Source organism: Mytilus edulis, chromosome 9 (assembly GCF_963676685.1).
Source record: "Mytilus edulis chromosome 9, xbMytEdul2.2, whole genome shotgun sequence".
Classification (NCBI taxonomy): Eukaryota; Metazoa; Mollusca; class Bivalvia; order Mytilida; family Mytilidae; genus Mytilus; species Mytilus edulis.
The window spans coordinates 63,847,239-63,870,183 of NC_092352.1; the positions used below are offsets into that span (position 1 = coordinate 63,847,239).

At 32.2% G+C, this 22,945-nt stretch overlaps 1 protein-coding gene across 1 annotated transcript in view; it reads right to left on the reverse strand.

Annotated features, from left to right (window-relative positions):
* LOC139488804 (uncharacterized) overlaps nucleotides 1-14,859 on the reverse strand; it is a 34,542-nt gene extending 19,683 nt beyond the window's left edge. The window contains exons 1-2 of the mRNA XM_071274725.1: nucleotides 14,536-14,859; nucleotides 2,243-2,560 (exon numbers count right to left, since the gene is read on the reverse strand). Of these exons, the coding sequence (XP_071130826.1) occupies nucleotides 2,243-2,560; nucleotides 14,536-14,710 (493 nt within the window). The 5' untranslated portion in view covers nucleotides 14,711-14,859. The remainder of the gene's footprint in view (nucleotides 1-2,242; nucleotides 2,561-14,535) is intronic.
* Nucleotides 14,860-22,945: the final 8,086 nt, after the last annotated feature.

The following is a 22,945-nucleotide window of genomic DNA, read 5'->3' on the forward strand; positions in this document are numbered from 1 at the left end:
TTGTTAAAAAAGTGAAACGAATAATAAAAAAAACCGTATTACTGTTAACAGACCGATGTTGGCACATCTTTTAACGCAGCCTTTATGGAGTTCTTTAAACATAAATAGCCTAAAAAAGGTAAACTCAATTCCGTTAAAAACTTTATCATTGGAACAATGATTTTGTGTAATAGATTTTATTGTTAAATTACTAGTCTAGTGAATTCTGTAGTAATGATTGGCATAGTGCATGTTTTACATGTGTTCTTTTCCTTTTTTGTTGTTGAATTTTTTATTGTAAAAAATCCTTATATAATCGAAACAAAAACTATTCGGAAGTGGAGGATTTTCTTTTAAAGTCATAATTATCTGATCTTTCAAATTTAATAAAACTAAAACAAATAAACGCGGCTTGATATGTTCATGGTGATACACAGCTAAGGTCCATGTTAAAACTTTCTTAAACTATTTTATGCAATAATGCACTAAGCTGATATTTTAACAGTATTGCAGTTTTCCTTCCATAGGCTTTTGAACGTCCAATTAGTAGCTGCTGTCACGATGTTTCACATGTCCTCCTTGAACGGGGGAAATAACTCAGAGAAGAAGAAAAAAACCTAGAACACTGATGATTAACACATTTCTCAGTGGTGCAAGTTTATAGTATTTCTTTTTTTCTTTTTTGAAAGATGCACATCAAGTTCTGTCTCTGTGTGAGACGGGTGTTTCGATAACAGAGGAAATAACTAAGAGAAGACAATATAAGTGCAAAACGGATACAAACCATTCCCGCCTGCTTGCATAACATAAACGGCAAGAAACCAGCAATGGAACCTTATTTTGGGTTAAATTAATTAAGTAACGCTAATTAAAATCATTACTATATAAAGTAATAAAGCACACTACATACACTAACTATTTACTTTTATATAATATTTCAGACGATCGTCAGTTCTGAGACAAACCGGCTGAAAAAAGATGAATAATATGTTATATACTGAATTGCTAATTTTACTATAAAACACGTGTACAAAGAATATCCTTTATTTTATACAAAACAGTATTCAGAATTGACTGCTATTGAATTTTTGTCACATATTCTAATTTGTAGATCCCTTTTCCGTCTGCATCGACTTTAACCTCGATAATTGTCCTTTCGGTAGAAATTCGTCAACCGCACAGCGAAAGGAAAAAAATGTGGTGGAAGAAAAAGTAAACAAACGACGCGAAAGATTGTATTAGTATAAACTAAGAGCATAATTCTAATACACAAAATCTTTTTAATATCTGTAATGATATACTGTAAACAACTTATTTTCGCGGATGCTTTATTTGCGTTTAGCCCTTTCCAGCCCATTCGAGGCGATTTTTTTCACGATTCTGAAATTTACATCATGAAGTTTAGTAATGAAAAATCCAAGTTTTACATATTCGCGACGATTTATGTTCGCGATATTTTTCTTCTCGCAAAAGTCTAGAAAATAAATTGCTTGAAAAATTGAGTTAGTTTGCAGTAGTTTAATCAACAAATATTATTGCATATAACATATAAAAACATTTTGTTTTTATCTCACAATTATATATCAAAGACATTATTCTGTTTTGACTGTTTATCAAGTTCACGATTAATCAAATTCGAATTCATATCTGAAAATAAGCTAGCAGTCAACAATCACCAAATGATATATTGTTGGTCGATTTTACGTTATGGATGCATTATAAATGTAAAAACACGTCTATAGATAAGGACTCAATCTGGAAAATGTGCATGCAATTATCAGCAAAAACTCAGATAACTTTAAAAAAAAAAGTCAATGTTCCAGTATACCTTTGGGAAAATTTATATAGTCTTGAATTTATAGTATATAAAGCACGAGCAATTATTTTTTATATTTGATTGATCATATGACTTAAAAATTTAATCTTCTAATTACCTTTATTGAATAGCACATGATGTTCACTGGTGAATGTAACCAACAGGTAGCATATTATATTGCTTGTATTGCAGAAGGTACAATTGTAAATAGCTAGCGGTTATTCTAAAAAATAATGCTAAACAATAGCAAAGGGTATTGACTGAATATATTCCCTCATAAAACAATAATTGCATTGTTATTCTTGTTCATTATGATAATCGTAGTCTGTAAAAAAGAGAGGCGTTAAGTACACCAAAATACCATGGGTTTGGGGTCTGAGGTGTACAATATTTACCAATAATTAGGGCTCATTTATATAACTTATATAGTGTATACAAAAAACCTACCTGTTAGGACAAACTTTGTTGAAGCATGACCTATCTTCACACTAAAAGGCCATATCTTCTCTTTCTTGTAAACTGTAACTTTCATGTGATATTCACCAGGACTAACAGCGTAACTCAAAAATGTATTTATATCAATACTTGACGTGTAGTTAGCTTCGGATGTTAATGTGTTCTTGTTTGCAGTATTTACCCAGCGATATACGAAAAGTGTTTTATTAGATAAAACCTCTTCAAGTGATGATATATTAGCCGAAAATCTAATGACAGAGTCCAATACTGCTGGGCTCGAACTGTTTACAGTGATCTGATATGGTTCCTCTGAAAATCAATACAAGAGAGTTAATTGGTGTCCGGCCCTAATTTTGGGCCGAAAATATGGATATTTTTGGTGTAAAAAAAAGTGCAAAATATTACATAAACAATCTTTATATGGAGTTGACTTTAATCCTCAATTGAGAGAAATGGTCCAATCCAATTAGTTATGATAATGCTATAAGATATAACTTAATTGTGCAGTTAATGAAATCGAATATCTTTTAAGTGCAGTTGATGAAAAGGAATATCATCTAATTCATCTAACTCGTAACTATCACAGTTGCATCTACTGACAAAATATTTGTATTCCTCATCTCAGATATGGACTTAAACGCAGACTTTCACCTCATTTCCTCATCAATGAATTTTATGTCAAGATGACATGTTTTTTTGGGACTCTCGATTCTGACTATTACAGACAAAATATTATTTCTTCACGAGTTGTATCTCAGATATGGACTCTAACGTAAACTTTAATCAGTCAATCATATGTGAAATGTAGGTCAAGATAACTTTATTTTTATTACGACCCCTTGGTTATTCAATACGCATCTACGAACAAAATTACATGAACAAAATCTCATGAACTATAACTATAACACAGGTAGATGGGGAGTCGTGGTGTAGTGGTTAGTGCATCGGACTACTAACACAAAGGTTCCTGGTTCGATCCCCGTTCCGGCTCTCCCTTGACACCATTTGTGATTGTGGTCTTGACAAACAATGATAGTCCGTTGGAAGGGGACGATGAATGGCTGACACCATATCTCTTGCACGTAAAAGACACCATTGTAGATGGATAATTCCGCTAAAAGGCAGCACTCGCACCCACAAAGTGGAAAGGGATTAATATAAGTTGCAATAACTTGTTTCCCAATTTACTATAAATAACTATGCTTAAACTAGATAGATGAACTTTAACTTGATGATGGACAGATAGAACACTAAATCCCTTCCCCAACTTCGTTTGACAAAAGATATAAAAATCGTAAAGCAAACAAATATCAAATTATTCCTCTCATTGAAGGCTGTTTTTCATTTCTATTCGCTTTTAGTGAAATTTAAAAGTATCAGCAAACAGTCATCAAAATAGGAATGTAGCATTGTATGATATTTATTCATGAATTCTGCTCAAATAGTTATCATAGGTACCAGTATTATAATTTAGTACGCCAGACGCGCGTTTCGTCTACATAAAACTCATCAGTGACGCTCATATCAAAATATTTATAAAGCCAAACAAGTACAAAGTTGAAGAGCATTGAGGAAACAAAATTCCAAAAAAGTGTTGCCAAATACGGCTAATCTATGCCTGGGATAAGAAAATCCTTAGTTTTTCGAAAAATAAAAAGTTTTGTAAACAGGAAATTTATAAAAATGACTACATTATTGATATGCATGTCAATACCCAAATGTTGACTACTGGGCTGGTGATACCCTCGGGGACGAAACGTCCACCAGCAGTGGCATCGACCCAGATGTGTAAATAGTATTCAAATTGAAACCAATGCGAAAGGTCAACTTGAACTTATTACAGTTATGAGAAATATTTATCATTGTTGATTGCCTCATGGTGACTTGAAGATGAAGGACAACAATACAAACTTCCCAAATTTGTGCTTTACCATGTATTGATATTTATATTGTCTCGTGCATTTACTCAATTTCCCCATCATATTTTCATTGTTACTTATACAAAAAAACTCCCGAGAACGTTTACGTTGAAAATAAAGATATCTTTATTATGATAATTTTTCTTAATGATGAAAACTGGATATATTATAATCAAAATAGAATATAAAATGAGAAAAAAAAAATGCAAACTATAAATCGTTTCTCATGTTCCTACGACGAATTCTTGTAAGAACATGGTACCTTGTTTACATTTCTTGAAATAGTTTCAGAAATCCTCGATACGGGTCATGCGCATTCTGTACATAATAAAACAATGAACATTAATTGTTATAAATATTTGGCATCTTCTTCTCAATATAAAAATTAAATAAAACTAGTATCTCAATTGTTTGTGAAACAATTGAAAGGTCTTTCCTGTAAAAGTGATGTTTTTGTAAAGTACTCGTTACAACCTGTCATTTGATATACGATAAGCATGCCTTCTGAATCTTTTCACTTATTACACTTCATGACCCCATCCAACTAACTTTTTTGAGATCGTAATTACGATATTTGTAATGTAGACTTGATGAACTTTCATTTGATATGCGACAACGCCATGTTCTAAAAAGTTTGAGTTTTGCACTTAAGTTAATAACCCCATCCAACTATTTTTTGGAGAACAGGAATTTGATATTTGAAATGAACACGTTATGACCTTTCTTCATTTGATATTCAACAACATTATCTTCAAATGCTTTACTTGAAGCCACTGCTTTATATCTACTTTATTTGGGCCAGTGCGTGTGTTGGACTGTTTAATTGGTCTGAGTCACTTCTTTGCTCTTATTCAATGCTTCCCCGTCTGGAAATGCTTTACCTTGTATACCGCCAATGCTTTTCTCTGAAGCCACTGCTTCTTCAGCAGCTATACTTAATTAATCACCTGGCTCCTTATTCAGGACCACTGCTTATAATTCTTATTTAGAACTATAGATTAATCTCACCTTTCTTCTGTCTCTTGTTAACAATCCAACTGCTCAGCTTGAATTCCAAACCCAGAACAAACTGAACTGTGAAAACCTTGGTATATATAGTAAATTGTAGACTCGTTCATACAATAGACTATTCCAAAAACGACTTTATCACTAAAACGTTTTACAACACCTAAGCATATATGATATAACAAAGCACTATTGTGACGGTTATATACTTTGTAACAACTGATCATGATCGTGGGAATTCCGGATTTGTAGGTCAATTCCTGACCCAAAAACAATTACAAAACACCCAGTAAAATGTAAACAAATCGAAAATGAAAGTATAACAATGTGCAAATAAATGAAGGGAATGAATGATATTTCTTTCTGTTGGACTTTACAATTCGATTATAAAATAAGCAAGAACCAGGTAAGTTTGCAAATTCATCACATACATAATGATCGCATTTTGGCAAAGTGCTAAAAATGATGCAATATCAATTATATAAATAGAACTTTACAAAGTTGAAAGATGAAAATTTCAAATTGACGTGTTATTTTTTAGTTTTTCATTGAAATTTTTTGGTAATTCGTCAAACATATAGCCATGTTAAACTCTTCAATTTCTGAAAAATTCAGGTGGTAAGCTGTTGTTGATTCAGAAATACATGCCTCCGCTCGCAAAATTTTAAACTGCATTATCTCTAAAACAACAATAGATATCCCATATCTGTTAAATGACAAATGATCTGCACTTAAGGATAACATTGTAGAAAAAGATTTGGGACAATTCCGAAGTTCATCAAGGTCACAATGAATCATCAAATATATGATGAAAATACCAAACTTGAGAACCGGAAGTCGTAGAGACATGGGACTACCACCATTCAACTCAGGACCACTTGACCTTTCAAATATCCCAAGGTCATAGTACACTTTGAAGGTCAAGGTTAAATTTCTTCATGACCCGACCTTGACCTCAAATTGAAGGTTTTGAATTACTGATCATCTTAACAGTTTATTGTTGGTTGATATCTGTTACCCTATAAAAGATATACCCATGTTACTATAGTTTTAAGAGTTATGTTGACGTAACTTTTGAACAGACGGTCGGACATTTTTTGTTTTTTGTATAAAATGTAGAGCTCATCAAGAGGAACATTTCATACGCAGTATGTATGCAGCAAACTCTTATCGTTTTCTTAATATTCAAGCTTGAAATTGTAGCGTAATATTATTTTGCACTCTGTGACCTTTGACCTTGGATGCAAATTGAAGATCACGTGAACTTAGGATTACTGGTGTAGGTCCAAAGTCTCTATGACTCCCGTTTCTCGAAATACAATTTTTCAAAAATTTAGTACAATTTTTGGAGGGGAATAACTCCTTATAAGGGCATATAACAAAATGACTGTATATGTTCATTTACATTGCCATATGTTGCTGTACATGTTGCCGTTTTCGATTCTATCTCTTATACTTTTTTTGGCAAAAATGCAAAGGAAAGAAATTGTTTCAAGGGGATATAACTCTCAGAGGGGACGATGAAATCCTATTCAGCCTCATATGGTATTACATCATGATGAGATCTACCTATTGTCCAAATAAGGTCATGATATCATTAAAAACAATGAGGGGGCCATGTTGAAAAAAATCAATAATAGGGAGATAACTTCTAAAGGGGATGATGAAATCCTACAAAAATTCGACTATCCTACCAGATAGGAGAGGAGGGAAGTGGTTCGTTACCCTTGGCTAGCGAAGATGTTTTACCGTAGGTATTTGACATTAGTTTCATCAACGGAAATGTATGCTGTAAATCATTTCAGTAGCTTGAGGCCATAATAAAAATAGAATAAAAGAATACTTGAATGCATGTAGGATTTTGTTATCTAACCTGTTTTTGCCTCAAAAGGTCTACCCTGAAGGTTTTATTGGCACTATTTGTAGTGAATTGTGACAACGTCAGTGGCGTAGCTGGGTCATTTTTACGTGTACGCCTGAACCTTGGCGAGGGATATGAGGGGTTCCAACCGCTCAATGTTAAAGCACCTGCTGTTAGTGGGTTCGAAAGGGAAAGCTATCAAGAACATGAAGAATGAGATACCATAATGATTCCTGTCAGTAAAAAATCATTGATAGCAACATAATTTTGAATCTAAATGGTTTATTTGTTTTGGTTAAGTTTTGTAATATGTTAACTTATTCATCGTGTTAAACTGGAAGCTAGCCTAATGGTCATTGGTTTTAGAGAAAACGTCCAAACCAATATTATTTTTAAATAAGTTTAAAGGGTGCCGTGAGTGAGCATTCAATCGACAAAAGCACTTTTTAATGAACACGTAAAAAAGATATTTCTAAGAGGTGCAATATAAAAAAATTCTGGAACACCTAGGATGTCTTCCCACAAAAAGTGAATCAATTTGTCATTACTTTAAAGGGATATAAAAAAAAAGCTTTTGATATTTTTTCTTGATCTGGAATATTTCACGACAATCTATGAAGGTTTATAAATTGAGCATGTAAAACAATTAATTGCGTAAAGAAAAGTCCGGCTATCTGTCTATCAGAAAAGAACAGAAAAATGAACGAAAACAAATGCTTTCAAAATTTTAGCTATTATAGGTTGCACTTTGTAAATACAGCTGTTTATCAAAACACGCCTCTTTTGGGGAGATCTTGAATATTCATAGAAAATTAATTTTGTTTACATACTGGTTCCCAGTTATGCTCTCTGTGTTCCATCTCACAGAGACATAACTTGGGAATGTTACCATTAAATTTACATGTGCATATTGTTTACATTGAAATCTGTGGTAACCTTTCATTCGAGGTAGGGGTAGTTAAGAAAATAATTAGTGTTAGTATAAACTCTGAGAAGTTCAGAGCATATAAACGTTGAAAATATGCCGCACAGCTCTATATTCTGACTTTGAAAAAAAAATTATGGTGCATATGAACTTTCAATTATAGGATAAGATTTTTTTCAAAACTTCATAGTAGAAGTGGTACAGTTTTAGCCGTAAAATGAGTTCCTATGGGAAATCGCATTGTCAATATTTACAGAAATGCAACCTTTAGACATAAGTCATAGAAAAATCTTCTTCGGCATTTTCATAATATTCGATGATGGTTCGACAGTAGTTAATGTAATTGAGAAATAACAAAATGTAAGCCCAAACTGCGACCATTTATTAATTGCCGAAAGAAATACATTTTGTCCTTTAAATGCGAGGAAATTAAAGATATAATTGCATTATTATATTGCTCTGAATACTCTTTTGATCATTTTGACAGTTTCTGTCCAACTTTCGTAAAATTTCACGGAGAGTCATTCAAAAGACTTTATCCACATTCGGAACCTAAATATTGACGCCGCTCTGTCTCGCTTTTGGGACATAAATCACAGGCTCGACAAAAATACAAACAGCATATCGTATCTGAGCAGACAGTGAATTGCTTTAAATATAAGAAAAGTACGTAGAATTCATAGTAGTTTCAGACTTTAACAAAAGATTCGAACAAATACTAGTATATTAAATCTATTTGAGTATATTTAGTCCCTTTTTATTCAAAATTACAATCCATTGAAAAAAGAAGCACAAGGCTGATGTGCTTTTGACCAATTTTTCTTATTCTATGTCAATTATTTGTTTTATTTTGAAAATTCAAGTGTACGCCTGGGCGTTTTGACGTAAACATAGCTACGCGCATGAACGTTGCAGGATGTCCACATATTCTCAAGGTGAAAAATATCAAAATTAAAACAAATCGTGCTACAAATGTATAATACCCCCTTTTTATTTGAAATAAGGCTACCCTAGTGACACATATGCTTTGTTTGGCATGGGCTAGTACATGTCGAATAAAGGTTCTAACACTGCATCAAGTGTGATACGATATTTATAATCCACTGGAGACAACTGAATTATCAAATTTTAAATACTTGAAATTTGACTGTAAAGACTAGACACTTTAAGTATTTGCACGTGTTGGGAAATCTGTTTCTCTAATGATTTTTATATTATATGTAGACAACTTAATACTTCTTTTTGAATGATTAGCAAAAGTATTAACACGACCAAAAAACACTTGATAGGTTTGGTTTGTTAGCTGCATTTTCATTGGAAAATTAAAAACCAAAAATTTGAATCCAAAGGATATATACAGGTAGCTTCTAAGATAATTTTAAGGGCCTCGGTGGTCGAGTGGTCTAAGTAGTTACTACTGAAATCACTAGCCAGTCAACACTAAAGGTCAATAAAGGTCGGTGGTTTTCTCCGGGCACTCCGGCTTCCTACATCAATAAAAACTTACCGCCACGAAATAGTCTAAATGTGGTGTTTAAAATTGTTGTTAAAACACCAAAAATTATATCAAATCCAAGATAATTTCAAAATAAAAAAAAGTAAAGACGGGCAAAGAAATCATCAGTTAAGTGACAATAAGGTCTGTGGATCAATTTTTTTTTATACATCAATAAATAAACTCATCATAGATACCAGGACTAAATTTTGTATATACGCCAGACGCGCGTTTCGTCTACAAAACCTCATCAAAATTTTGATAAACATTCAAGGAATTTTATTATATTTGGACAAATCCCTTTTTTATAAACAAAAGACAGGATCCAGAGCAAAATAAAATTATTCTCATTTTCAGTATTTCGCTATCACATCGACTTCGTTTTGTTTTTACAGTAAACATTAAAATACAGTCTGAGGTGAAATTATTTCATTCATTCATTACTTTGTCAGACCTTCATTCAGATATAGTCACCTATCCTCGTCATAAAAGACCAAAAGAAAAGTACCATGAGCGACGTTGATTATTTAATTATTATTGATAAAAACACGAGTGATACGATGCTTTTTGTCCGCAATTTGTTTTGGTCCGCTTTTGCTTTTTGTCCGATAATTTTGCTTTTTGTACGACACTTTTGCTTTTTGTCCGATAATTTTGCTTTTTGTCCGACACTTTTGCTTTTTGTCCGTTTTGCCTTTTATCCGATAATTTTTGATTTTTGTTCGACATTTTTGCTTTTTGTCCGTTGCTTTTGGTCCGTTTTGCTTTTTGCCCGCTGATTTTGCTTTATGTCCGGTATAAAAATGTGTATATTTTTAAGGTTTCATTTTGAACTTGGAAAAATCATCATTAAGGCATCTTATTTAAAAAAAAATCTGATTACCTCGCCTACCAACCAAGATGTCCAAAATGACTGAAATAGAACATACGTGGTAAAATGTCTATTATTTTGAAAACCATTAAAAAGAGAGAAAAATCTGCCAACAGCAGGATGTTGAGCTCTATCTATTGTCAAAACTATCAGATGACGTCCAAACATTTGTTTCCATTCTCTAACTTTAGTTCGCCCAAACCCAATGTGATGAAACTTAAACACAATGCTTATTACCACATAACCCAGATCAAGCTTGAGTTTCGGATTGCGTCACTTTTACTGTTCTAGAGTTATGGCCCTTTGGAAATGGAAATACTGCTGAATTTTTAGCTCACCTGGCACGAAGGGCCAAGTGAGCTTTTCCTATCACTTTGCATCCGTCGTCCGCCGTCCGTCGTCCGCCGTTCGTCGTCGTTATTAACTTTTACAAAAATCTTCTCCTCTGAAACTACTGGGCCAAATTAAACCAAACTTGGCCACAATCATCGTTGGTGTATTTAGCTTAAAAAATGTGTCCAGTGACCCGGCCAACCAACAAGGATGGCCGCCATGGCTAAAAATAGAACATAGGGGTAAAATGCAGTTTTTGGCTTATAACTCAAAAAACAAAGCATTTAGAGCAAATCTGACATGGGGTAAAATTGTTTATCAGGTCAAGGTCTATCTGCCCTAAACTCTTCAGATGAATCGGACAACCTGTTGTTGGGTTGCTGCCCCTAAATTGGTAATTTTAAGGAAATTTTACTGTTTTTGGTTATTATCTTGAATATTATTATAGATATAGATAAACTGTAAACAGCAATAATGTTCAGCAAAGTAAGATTTACAAATAAGTCAAATGACCGAAATGGTCAGTTGACCCCTTCAGGAGTTATTGCCCTTTAAAGTAAATGTTTAACCATTTTTCGTAAATCTTAGTAATCTTTTACAAAAATCTTCTCCTCTGAAACTACTGGGCCAAATTAATCCAAACTTGGCCACAATCATCATTGGGGTATATTGTTTAAAAAATGTGTGGCGTGACCCTGCCAACCAACCAAGATGGCGGCCATGGCTAAAAATAGAACATAGGGGTAAAATGTAGATTTTGGCTTAAAACTCTAAAACCAAAGCATTTAGAGCAAATCTGACATGGGGGTTAAATAATCTATTAGGTCAAGATCTATCTGCCCTGAAATTTTCAGACAAATCGGACAACCCGTTGTTGGGTTGCTGCCCCTGAATTAGTAATTTTAAGGAAATTTTGCAGTTTTTGCTTATTATCTTGAATATTATTATTGTTAGAGATAAACTGTAAACATCAATTATGTTCAGCAAAGTAAGATCTAAAAATAAGTCAACATGACCAAAAAGGTGAGTTGATCCCTTAAGGAGTTATTGCCCTTAATAGTCAATTTTTCACAAGTTGTTAATGTTTTTTAACTTTAACAATTTTCATTAATTTGGTAAATTTTTGTAAACTTTCACAAAATACTTTCCTCTGTATCTAAAGGGCCAAGTTTATTATAGATAGAGAAAATTGTAAAAAGCAAGAATGTTCAGTAAAGTAAGATCTACAAACACATCACTATCACCAAAACACAATTTTGTCATGAATCAATCTGTGTCCTTTGTTTAATATGCACATAGACCAAGGTGAGCGACACAGGCTCTTTAGAGCCTCTAGTTGTTGACCCTGTGATAAACTGCAGAAGTACGCGGACCCTTACGAATTTTTAATCTATACACCCATATCACCTTAAAGAAGATTTTCACCTATTTTTTTTTTAGTTGTGTTATATATTATAGAAATTTATTATAGATTAAGATACACTTTAAATCACAAAAATTGTCAGCAAGTCAAGATCTACGAACAAGGCGAATATTTGCCAACAAAGTTAAGTAGACTGTGACTCTTTATAGAAGTTATTGCCCTTAAATGGGGATTTTTTTTTCAACTTTCTGACAACTAGTGACAGGCATTTTAGAGGGTAATTTAAGGAGGCTTTTCCAAGGATGCAATTGCTTGTAGACTGTATATTTACCCTCTACAATAGACCACATAATCCACAAATTCCTCAAAAGGGATATTTTATTGATAGGAAAGAGGAGATATAAATCAACAAACGCCCAGTAGGATCGATGCATTTGTCTTAAACATATCTGATATTGGTTCAGCGTGGCTTTAAAATTGACACGCGTATCCAATGATGTTCATGGTAAAACCTTTGGGGCTATATCAATTTCATGGAAATTAACAAAGAGCATGGCAACCTTTCCTTAGAAAAGCTTTAATGGCTGTCCGGCGTAAAAAAAATATCTGTTAACCAACAAAATATCTTATGTGTACCAAAGCCGTCAGCGATAGTCACATAGACAATTTACTACCTTAGTGGACCAAAGTCAGACTGTTCGCGGGATCCATTTAAACATCTAGTGTTGTCACTACATGTACCATGTACTGTAGAGATTTCGTTGCAACAAAAACACGCGTTGTCTACTGTAACTGAAAAATTTCGGGAATATAAATCTTGACAGTCATGGGGAACATTTTTATCCCAGGCTCTAAATGCGACAGTTTCAGAGATATAAGCCAAAATCTGCATTTTACCACGATGTTTTATTTTTAGACATGGCGGCCATCTTGATAATTGGGCGGGGTCATCGGATAATTTTTTGAAACTAGATACCCTTAGGATGATTTTTGTCATATTTGCTTTAAATATGTCATTAGTTTCAGATTTTCTAAAAAATAACGACGACGACGGATGCCAAGTCATGAGAAAAGCCCACTTAGCCCTCTGGTCTAGGTGAGCTAAAAAGGCAAAACGGACAAAAAGCAACGGGCGAAGAGCAAAAGTGTCGTACAAAAAGCAAAATTATCGGACAAAAAGCAAAACGGACAAAAAGCAACGGACAAAAAGCATAAGTGTCGGACAAAAAGCAAAATTATCGGACAAAAAGAGAAACGGACATAAAGCAACGGACAAAAAGCAAAATTGTCGGACAAAAAGCAAAATTATCGGACAAAAAGCAAAAGCGGACAAAAGCAAATTGCGGACAAAAAGCACCGTATCACAAGAGGATATAACTTTAAAAGCATATTAAGTTGCAATTTTAAAATTGCAAAGTTAAATAAAATGGCACATATACTAGTAAATAACAATACAAAGAATTGAAAAGAGACAGAGTTAAAACCAATGTTTTTAAAGAAACAATGATTGTTGATAAAAATTAATGGAAGTTTTTGAAAAAAGTACGCATCTGATGTTGAAACGATTGTAGTTTTAAACTTTATTAATGCAGTTTTGTCATTATTAAAAATTGCACAATTAAAGTAAAAAAACTAAAATAACAAAAATACCGAACCCCAAGGAAAAATCAAATCGTGAAGTCCCTTATCAAATAAATACTGTTTAGTGTCTATTAAAAGGGCACTAGCTGTCAAATTTATGTTCACCAATTTGGCTCAAATTCTCATATTTGTATAACAAATTAAAACATTTATCAAAACTATAAAAAGTCTAAAAGAAACAATTTACAATGGGATAAAAAAAAATGTTGCTTCATTCGTGAGTATTTCAGTCTAGACTAATTATCATCGAGTTGCCCTCCGAACACCTCTAATGTCAGATAAGCGATATAAAGATAAATAAAGATGTAAATAGATTAAGCGAACTAGTGTTATAGGATTTTAATAGGTCTGTTTAATTTCATATAGATTAAAATTATATGTTAATCATCGTTTTAACTTGTAAACGTATGAATTTTTGTGGATCGAATTAATCAATCAAATGATTTACCTTCGTTTCACTTTCAATGTTGACATTGAATTTCTTTTCCTTTAAATAACTGTACACGCACAATGCATGCGTTATCCATCTCTAGCTAGCGGTGTTCTAATTGAAGTTTACATGAATACTGATTCAATGAGGTCGAATTATTCTCATGCAAGTGAATAGTTCATCATCAATGTTTAAGCTTATTTTGACAAAATTGAATCATACTGGCTGCTAAAAGCGAATTATTATTTCACTTTGTAACTTTCTTTAATGATTGAACAAATAAAAAATCCTATTTTAGATTTTTTTTATATATCTTGTACCTAGTGCCCCTTTAAGTTTTTTAGAAAAAAATCATATAAATCAAGTGCACAACCCTTTGAAGTAGTTTTCTGCTAATACAAAGACCCGAAACGTATGCAACATCGATAAAAATTTACTCACCAAAAAATTTATCCAAGTTGAGCTCTGACTTTGAACCTGGTAATTGTTGATTTGTTAGATTTGTTTTTATTTTCATACCATGTTTTGATGGATGTTTACAGTCGTATAATCTACATGTAAACGCCTCTTTTAACAAGGACAGAAGTAAATAACACCATTTGCTTGGAACAAGCATATTTCACGTTTCTGTGTCGAAAGTCTAAATGTTGCATCCTCTGATAAATTAGTCGTTAAAATGCATAAAAACTCATTTCATTCCAAGTGTATGCACGTGTATATAACAATGATTCACATTCATAAGGTCCTTGTGAAATTTCTGAAATCAGAAAACAACACATTGACTGTTAATGACATTAAATATGTGATAATATTTAAAGTGAGATACAAATGAAACTATTTTAGTTCAAAGTCTGCTATCGTTATATGAAAATAAAGATTAATCAGTCAAGTATCTAACCCAAGATTGTACCAAAATTTAGGACGTACGTGTTTACATCAAATGTCTCGATATATAAACATGTTTACGTATTGGTTAATTATAGGTTAGACAATACTTGGTCATGTTTTATGGAGATTTAAGCCCAAGGCGAAGCCGAGGGCTTAAATCTTCATAAAACATGACCAAGTATTGTCTGACCAATTTAAAACATATTCACACTTTCTAGTGATCTTACAAAACTATCCTTTCCCATTGTAATATTCAAACCTAAACAAGAGTTCACTTTTTTAAAAAGAACTAAATATAAAACATAGGTAACGATAATTTCAATGGATGAAATGAAATAGCACTGACATAGTTGTGAAGGATGAATTGTTTTTCTTCTGCTTCAGGTAAAATTTAATACTTGTATATCTTTAGATTTTTTTTAATTTTAAAAAGCAACACAATGTTATATAAATCCCCTTTTTGAAAATTGATTTTTTTTTTATAATTATAAAACTCTCTGTATGAATATTTGAATTCAGACCATTCAACATTAAATGCTCACTTTTTATTGATAATTTAAAAACAATCCTTTGCTTTATATATCAGCAGTCTGGCATTGTGTTTCTTTGAAAGAAAAAGAAAATAATTCCCTCAAATGTAAGGTATATAAATTAAATAAATATCATTTTATTTATCCTTACCAATTTTTTTGTGTATTCTATATATTTGTACCATTAGAAAATGCATGAAATTTTGCAAAATTCAAAATGTTTTTATTTTAATCTTTGCTCTTTCATCTTTAACCAGTAGGCTATTTTCCCAAGGAAAATGCCTTAGGGGATTATACACTTCGTTAGTGCAGCTATTAAGGTAGCACAATACAAAGATTTTTTTACTTCCAATCACTAACCTTTGAAATGCTGTAACTTTCTTATGAATGCATAGAAAATAATAAAACAGGTATATATAGATAGATAAAAGATTAATCATTTAAATGAATGCAATATTTTTATTATGCAATCAATCTTAATTAACACATCATGGGCTTCAAAAGGGTGTCTCAGATTGTCTCTATTGTATTCCATTCTCTCATAAATCTCTAATTAGTGTAAACATCCCAACCACATAAAAGAAGATAATGTTTAATTAGGTGTAAAATGTGTTCTATACATTCTATCTGAAATCTGAGACACCCTTTTGTAGATAATGGCCATAGGAACAACATATAACAAAATCAACCCTCTAGGGATACCTATGCAGAAGCTAATTTCATTTGAAAGTGGAAATTTGGTGAAAAATATTTTAGACACAGTTAACATTATAATTGGTTACATAATTGTTGCATAATACTAACATTGCGTTTATTTGAAAGAGTTATCTGTTAGCTATCCAAAACTGCCACTTTTATAAATTTTCAAGCATTATTAAGAAAGTTACAGCATTTTAAAACTTGGGAGTTGGAGTTATAAAATCTTTGTATTGTGCTACCTTAAGAGTTCACTTTTATAATTAACTGACAATGAAAAGTCATTCATGTATAGATAGCATTTCATAGTGCATGGACAACCATGTACTATGAAAATTAGAGGGCAAAAAACTGACTTTTCATTGGACGAGAAGGGGTGAGTATGTTCTAAGTAAAAAATGACCAAGTATTGTCTGACCAATTTAGAATATATCCACACCTTACGAGTGACGTAACAAAATAAGTCTCTCCCATTGTAATAATCAAACATAATATGAGTTCACTTTAAGTGTTAACAAGTTATTGAATTGCATGTACATCGAAATATATAATAGCCATTTCAACAGGAGGAATATAGGATGAGGTAGTTTAGTGATAACAAAAATGGATTAATTAATCAAAAATGAAGATTTCCTCTGCTTCATGTACAATTTGATAATTCTATATCAATTACAATTCGTACATTTTAAAAAGAACACAATGTTATATAAATCAGCTTTTTTAATTTTTGATAATGACAAAACTTTATCTATAAATTTTTAAAAACACAACCGTTTTTTTTCATACACTTATTTTCCTATCGGTGAAATTCAATGAATTCTAAAAAATTAAATACATTTTCATGATCATCGTTTACTTAACGCCAACACCTAGGACAGCGGTTACGAAATCCTAGCTTAGAGAAATCCAAAGCTTCGACGTGCGTGCATGTGATGAGTCGGTTCTAATTAATATCATCTATTTTTTCCCCAAAGCTATGTATAAGGATAAATGAAAGGTCAGCTTCTAAAATGTTGTTGTTTAAGAGAAAAATAGAGAAAAATAGAGAACTATCAAAATCACAAAAAAATACTGCACTCCGAGGAAAATTCAAAACGGAAAGAATCTAATCAAATAGAAAAATTAAAAGCTCAAACAAATCAAATGAATGGACAACAGCTGTCATAATCCTGACTTGTACCGGCATTTTCTTATGCAGAAAATGGTGGATTGAACCTGATTGTATGGCTAGCTAAACCTCTCACTTGTATGACAGTCGCTTAAAATTCCATTATATTGACAACTTTGCGTGAAGAAAACAAAAAACCATAATATGTAAAAATGTCAAAAATAAGGGTACAGCAGTCAACATTGTAATGCTATAATCTTAATCACTATAAAACAAAGCAAATATGTAACAAAGAAGCACAAAAATATATATAGACCAAGTGCATTAGCAAAAATGAAAGACAAAAATATTCTTTTTACCAAAGCACAATAACTCAATGACGGATTGTATAAGTACAGAGCCATATCATATGTAACAAATAAACACAAAAATGGCATATTAGCAAAAAGACAAGAATAAAAATATTAATGAATTATTATAATTACTTTATTATCATAATAGAAATGTTTCAGAGAACATAAAATTCTATACATATTTACAATACAAAAATGTGTAGTGCAGGTGTGAATTACATTATATAAAAACATTTAACGTTCTAATCTGGGAAACAACCTTATTTTGGACCTTCTTTTAAATTTACACAGGTTTTTTTTCTAAAATGAGTATATTGTTTGAAGAGAGTATTTGTTCAAACTTGTAAATGTTAACATTTTGGATAAAAGCAAGAAGATATTAAATAAGTGAAAATATATTAATATATTAATGAATATCTAGTGAAAACTATGAAACAAAATCAAAAAGAAAAACATAAAGAAAAAAGAGGATCCATTCCCAAAGTGCCTGTGTTACGAACGTAATAATATATACTTCCATATAATATCAATGTCACCCAAATAGTTCAGTGGATTATTTTTTTTTTCTACAAAAATTATTAACATTGCTCTGTACATAAACATATATAGCAAAAAGTAAAATCACAAAAATTCTAAACTCCGAGGAAAATTCAAAACGGAAAGTCACTTATCAAATGGCAAAATCAAAAATACATCAAACGAATGGGACAAATATTTAACAAAGAAGCACAAAAAGCATCTATCAAATTAAACAACCACATTCATTGCTAAGAGTCACGTGTTTGGCGTCAGAATGTAAACGTCAATATAAAAATAATTTTGTCGTTCAAAGTATTTTCAAAAGTATTTTTCGGATGGGCGGCGCTCTTTTTTGTTTACAAATAAACCATCATAAAATATATCCTAAATCATTTGGGAAATATATTTAGAAATTCAAACGTGACGTCCCTTAATTTGTGTACGTTGATTGCTTTGGCTAACCCGGCTGTGTATTTTTATGTGCTGGTTTATGTTATCTATCCCTTTTTATTCTGTAGTTAGTCACCACTTCGGTTTTATCATGTAAATCTTTTATGTAGTCATTTTATAAAATTCACTGTTTGCAAAAGTATGAATTATTCTAAATAATAAGGATTTTCTTATCCCAAGCAGAAAACTCTAGCCGTATTGTGCACAACTTTTTGGAACTTTTGGTCCTCAGTGCTCTTAAACTTTGTACTTGTTTTAGCTTTCGAACTTTTTCATCTGATCGTCACTGGTTAGTCTTGTGTGGACGAAACGCACGTCTGGCGTATTGAATTTTAAACCTGATACCTTTTGTAAGCTATTATTCGTGTGTTTCTTTGTCCCATATGTTCTCCCATTTATTTGTATTGAAGTCCTGTCATGTAATGTTGTCATTTTAATGTTATATGTAACATTGTCATATAAGCGGGAGGTTTGGCATGCCACAAAACCAGGTTCAACCCACCATTTTTATTTTTAAAATGTCCTGTACCAATTGCAAGTAAGGTAATGGCCATTGTTATATTATACTTCGTTTCTGTGTGTGTTACATGTTTAATATTATGTTTCTGTTGTGTCGTAGTTCTCCTCTTATATTTAATGCGTTCCCTCAGTTTTAGTGTGTAACCCGGATTTGTTTTTTTCTCAATCGCTTTATGAATTTCAAACAGCAGTATACTACTGTTGCCTTTATATAGCTCTATCTTAATACACCTCAATAAGTGTCCTAAAATTACGACGATTCCTATAACTGTTCCTACGTTACAACCTGTTTGATAAACGTACTTTTAAATGACACAGATACGTCTTATGATGATCTTAGTCAGGAATATGGCAGTTGTAATCAAATAGTCCGTTTCTAAGTATGCTGGCGTTTGTTTTTTGTTGTAGTTCAGTAATTCATTCGTTCTGTTGTTTTCCTCTTATAGTTGACAAATTTCCCTTGATTTTAGTTTGTAATCCAGATTTTTTTCGCCTTATCGATTTATGGCTATTGAACAGCGGTATTCTACTGTTGCCTTTATTCAAAACATGTCGCTAGTCAATAAGCAGGTCTCCGGTTTTAACCACTTGTAAATAAGGCCTCTCTTTTATATTTGTTTCAGTGGCAATCATATCTCATCTTTTTATTTTTCATATAGAATATCCTCGCCTTCTACAATGGTACATTTAATAGAACAACAACAAAACAGAATTGAAAAGGGGGCAAAGAAGTAGTTGAAAGCTGAATACCATTTTTTTTTTTAAATCTATGTACCCATATTCTAAATAATTATATGTATGACTCAGATAAAGTTAATTATTTAGAATATGGGTTCCCATTGAGTCGCGAGGGTTCTTGTTCAGGTGTGTCTGTAGAGAAATATCATGCTGGAACAAGAAACCATCCAGACGATATGAGGAAATATTTGAAAAAAGAGTGCACTTACGGTAGCATTAATATTATGGGCGTTTTTTTAGTAATTCCTTTGAGACTGACATGGTTATTCAGTATTTCTCCATTAAATTCTGTGCCGAAAAACGATACTCTAGATCGCAGGGTGATGTTAGATTTGAGTTTAGGTGTTGATGGTGATGACTCGGTAAATAGTCATACCACATCCTATTATGACAAATCTTTATAAAGGATTTGTATTTTGGTAATCCTTTCAATGTTTCTTATCCTTCAGTTGATGGGATAATCATATCTTTTTTTATTGGGTATTGTCTATGGTCCTAAGGTCAGCTTCGTTTATTTGCCATATGGTGACTAACGAGGTTAGTTTTATATTGGTCGCATACTATGCTTTACAAATTGTTGACTATCTTGATGATCTAGCTGGCTTTGACGTATACAAGAAAAAGCTTTTAAGCTTATGCTAATTTGGATGAAATATTGGACACCTGGGGTTTGGGGAGCCTGTAGAAAAGGCCACTCCTCCTTCTACTTCTATGTTTTTTTCTTGGTATACTCTTTGATGATGGGGCCCTTTGATACAGTAAGTTGTACTCTATTTATTACTTAGAACGGGTTAGAGGAAATATGTGGTTTGGTTGAAAGTTGGTTGCCAAAGGATAAAAATAATGTTCTTTAAGAGATTTACAATCTTTGCTCATTTTGTTAGTTCATGTGTTTGCCAAGAACGACCTTTTTCCGAGGTTGTTGGTTAAATGGCAGACTTTTGGTGGTCAAAATATTACAAAACGTGTACCCAAGTATATTAAGTTTGAGTTTTGTGGAGTAAATTTCTAGATATATACAATGGCTCGTCCCAATCCTTGCACAGAAATTGAAAATTGGATCATTTTACTTCTCCACGGTAATTTTTTAAAATTTTGTTTATTTTAGATGTTGTGTACATTTTATTATTTTGTACAGGTTATTACGTGTACAAATATAATTGTACTTGTAGTTGTAAGTAATTACTTTTACAATATTTGTGGAGAAAAAGATAATAACTTGTATAACTCATTATCTTTTAGTTTTATATGTAATAACGAGGGGTGTCACGGTGTATGACAATTTATATAGGTCTTGTAGAGGAGAAACAGGCGCATCTTTTGCGCAAGGTATCGAACGTTCAAAAATCTGAAACTAGAGCTCAAAATTTGATTTTTTTTGGGGTCAAAAATAGGGGGGTTGGCCTATTCCATGGCTTCTAGAGAAAAATAATGAGGGGTGTCACGGAATATGACTATATAGCTCTTGTAGAGGAGAAACCTACCCTATTGGACACTATTATTAGTATGTTACTAAATTTAGGTGCTCTGGCACTATATATACAAACGCTTTACCCATTCAAATTGCATAATAATTTAGAGAGCCACAGTCTTCCTATAGAGACTTTTAAGGTTGGTGCATTATTAGAAAAGCAACCCAACACTGTTTGAAAACAGTTTACATACTAGCTTTTAATATAGAAAGCTTGCTGGTCTTGCACAGACCTCACCACTTACTGAAAGATGACATTGTTACATGTAGAACAAAATGTCTATCTTCAGTCTTGCTGGTCTTGCACAGACCCTACCATATTTTGTCAATTTTATGTGACTTTTAACTTATTTACATTTGAATACTTTTATCTTTACAATATTGTTGATATTTGCTATATTGTATTTTTTTTTAATAAACTATGAAAACTTGCTAGTATTAAGTTGTACAAAGCCACATATGAAGGACCAGAGACACAGGATTCCGATACCTACTCTTTATACAGGCAGGGGTAAAATATGTAAAAACTGTTGACACAGAAAAAACACAACGTAAAAAACCCTCTGGTTACATTATTATTCATTTTTTTCCGGTTTATAGATATATCGCCTTATTGTTCGCTAGATTCTGCCTGGTTTATCAATCAGAGAGAGAGAGAGAGCTCTACTTATCAATACATGTATCAATAAAAATATATTTTAACTGTTGAATGACTTATTCTTCAATTATTTAGTCTTAGAATTTATATCTTTAATTTTCATCAGTTGCCAGGATATATTTTATTTATTGAACCTTTTTGTCTGCTTACGCCTTACCTAACTAAAGAGGATTAATATATGTTTCAGAAGCCGTTTTTACATAAAACATTTAAAAAATTAAAAACTTCAAGCTTGTAAGTTATTTCTTCACAGACATATATAATTATAGCATCATTTTAAAGCAAATTTATTTGTCTAAGGCATAAATGAATGATTATACTGAAACGAATTAATATATATAGCCTATTGTTAGAAAGCTGGACAAACTTGTGTTTGCTGGTGATAATATGTTTATAAAAACACAGCTGGTATTATGCCATATAATTTCATTACTAATGGTGATAAAAATGCGTAATCTACGGTTCCGAGTACTGTCGGTCCAATTTCGTCGTCAGTGCTAATGAAAATATTAAATTTCTTGGTAGCAAGGATGTCATATAACCTCTTAGATGGTATTTTTTAAAAAGATATATGAACATCAAAACTCATGAGATACGTTTTATGAGTGTTTTGCCTGTGCGAATTTCAAACGCGCAATTTTACACCAGTACTGAAAACCTTCTATCCTTTACGGGTAGACTTTACATAGATAAATTAAGTCGTATAAGAAAAGCAATATGAGTATGTTAAATTTGATGTATGCCTTTTTGTGCTTCTTCGTTACATTTGTTGTTTTTATAGTGATATTAAGATGATATCACAATATTGACTGCTGTACCCCTATTTTTGACATTTTTACTCTTTGAGTATGTTTGTTTTGGTTATGCATCGTTGACAATGTAATGGAATTTGATGCGACTGTCATACAAGTGAAAGGTTTA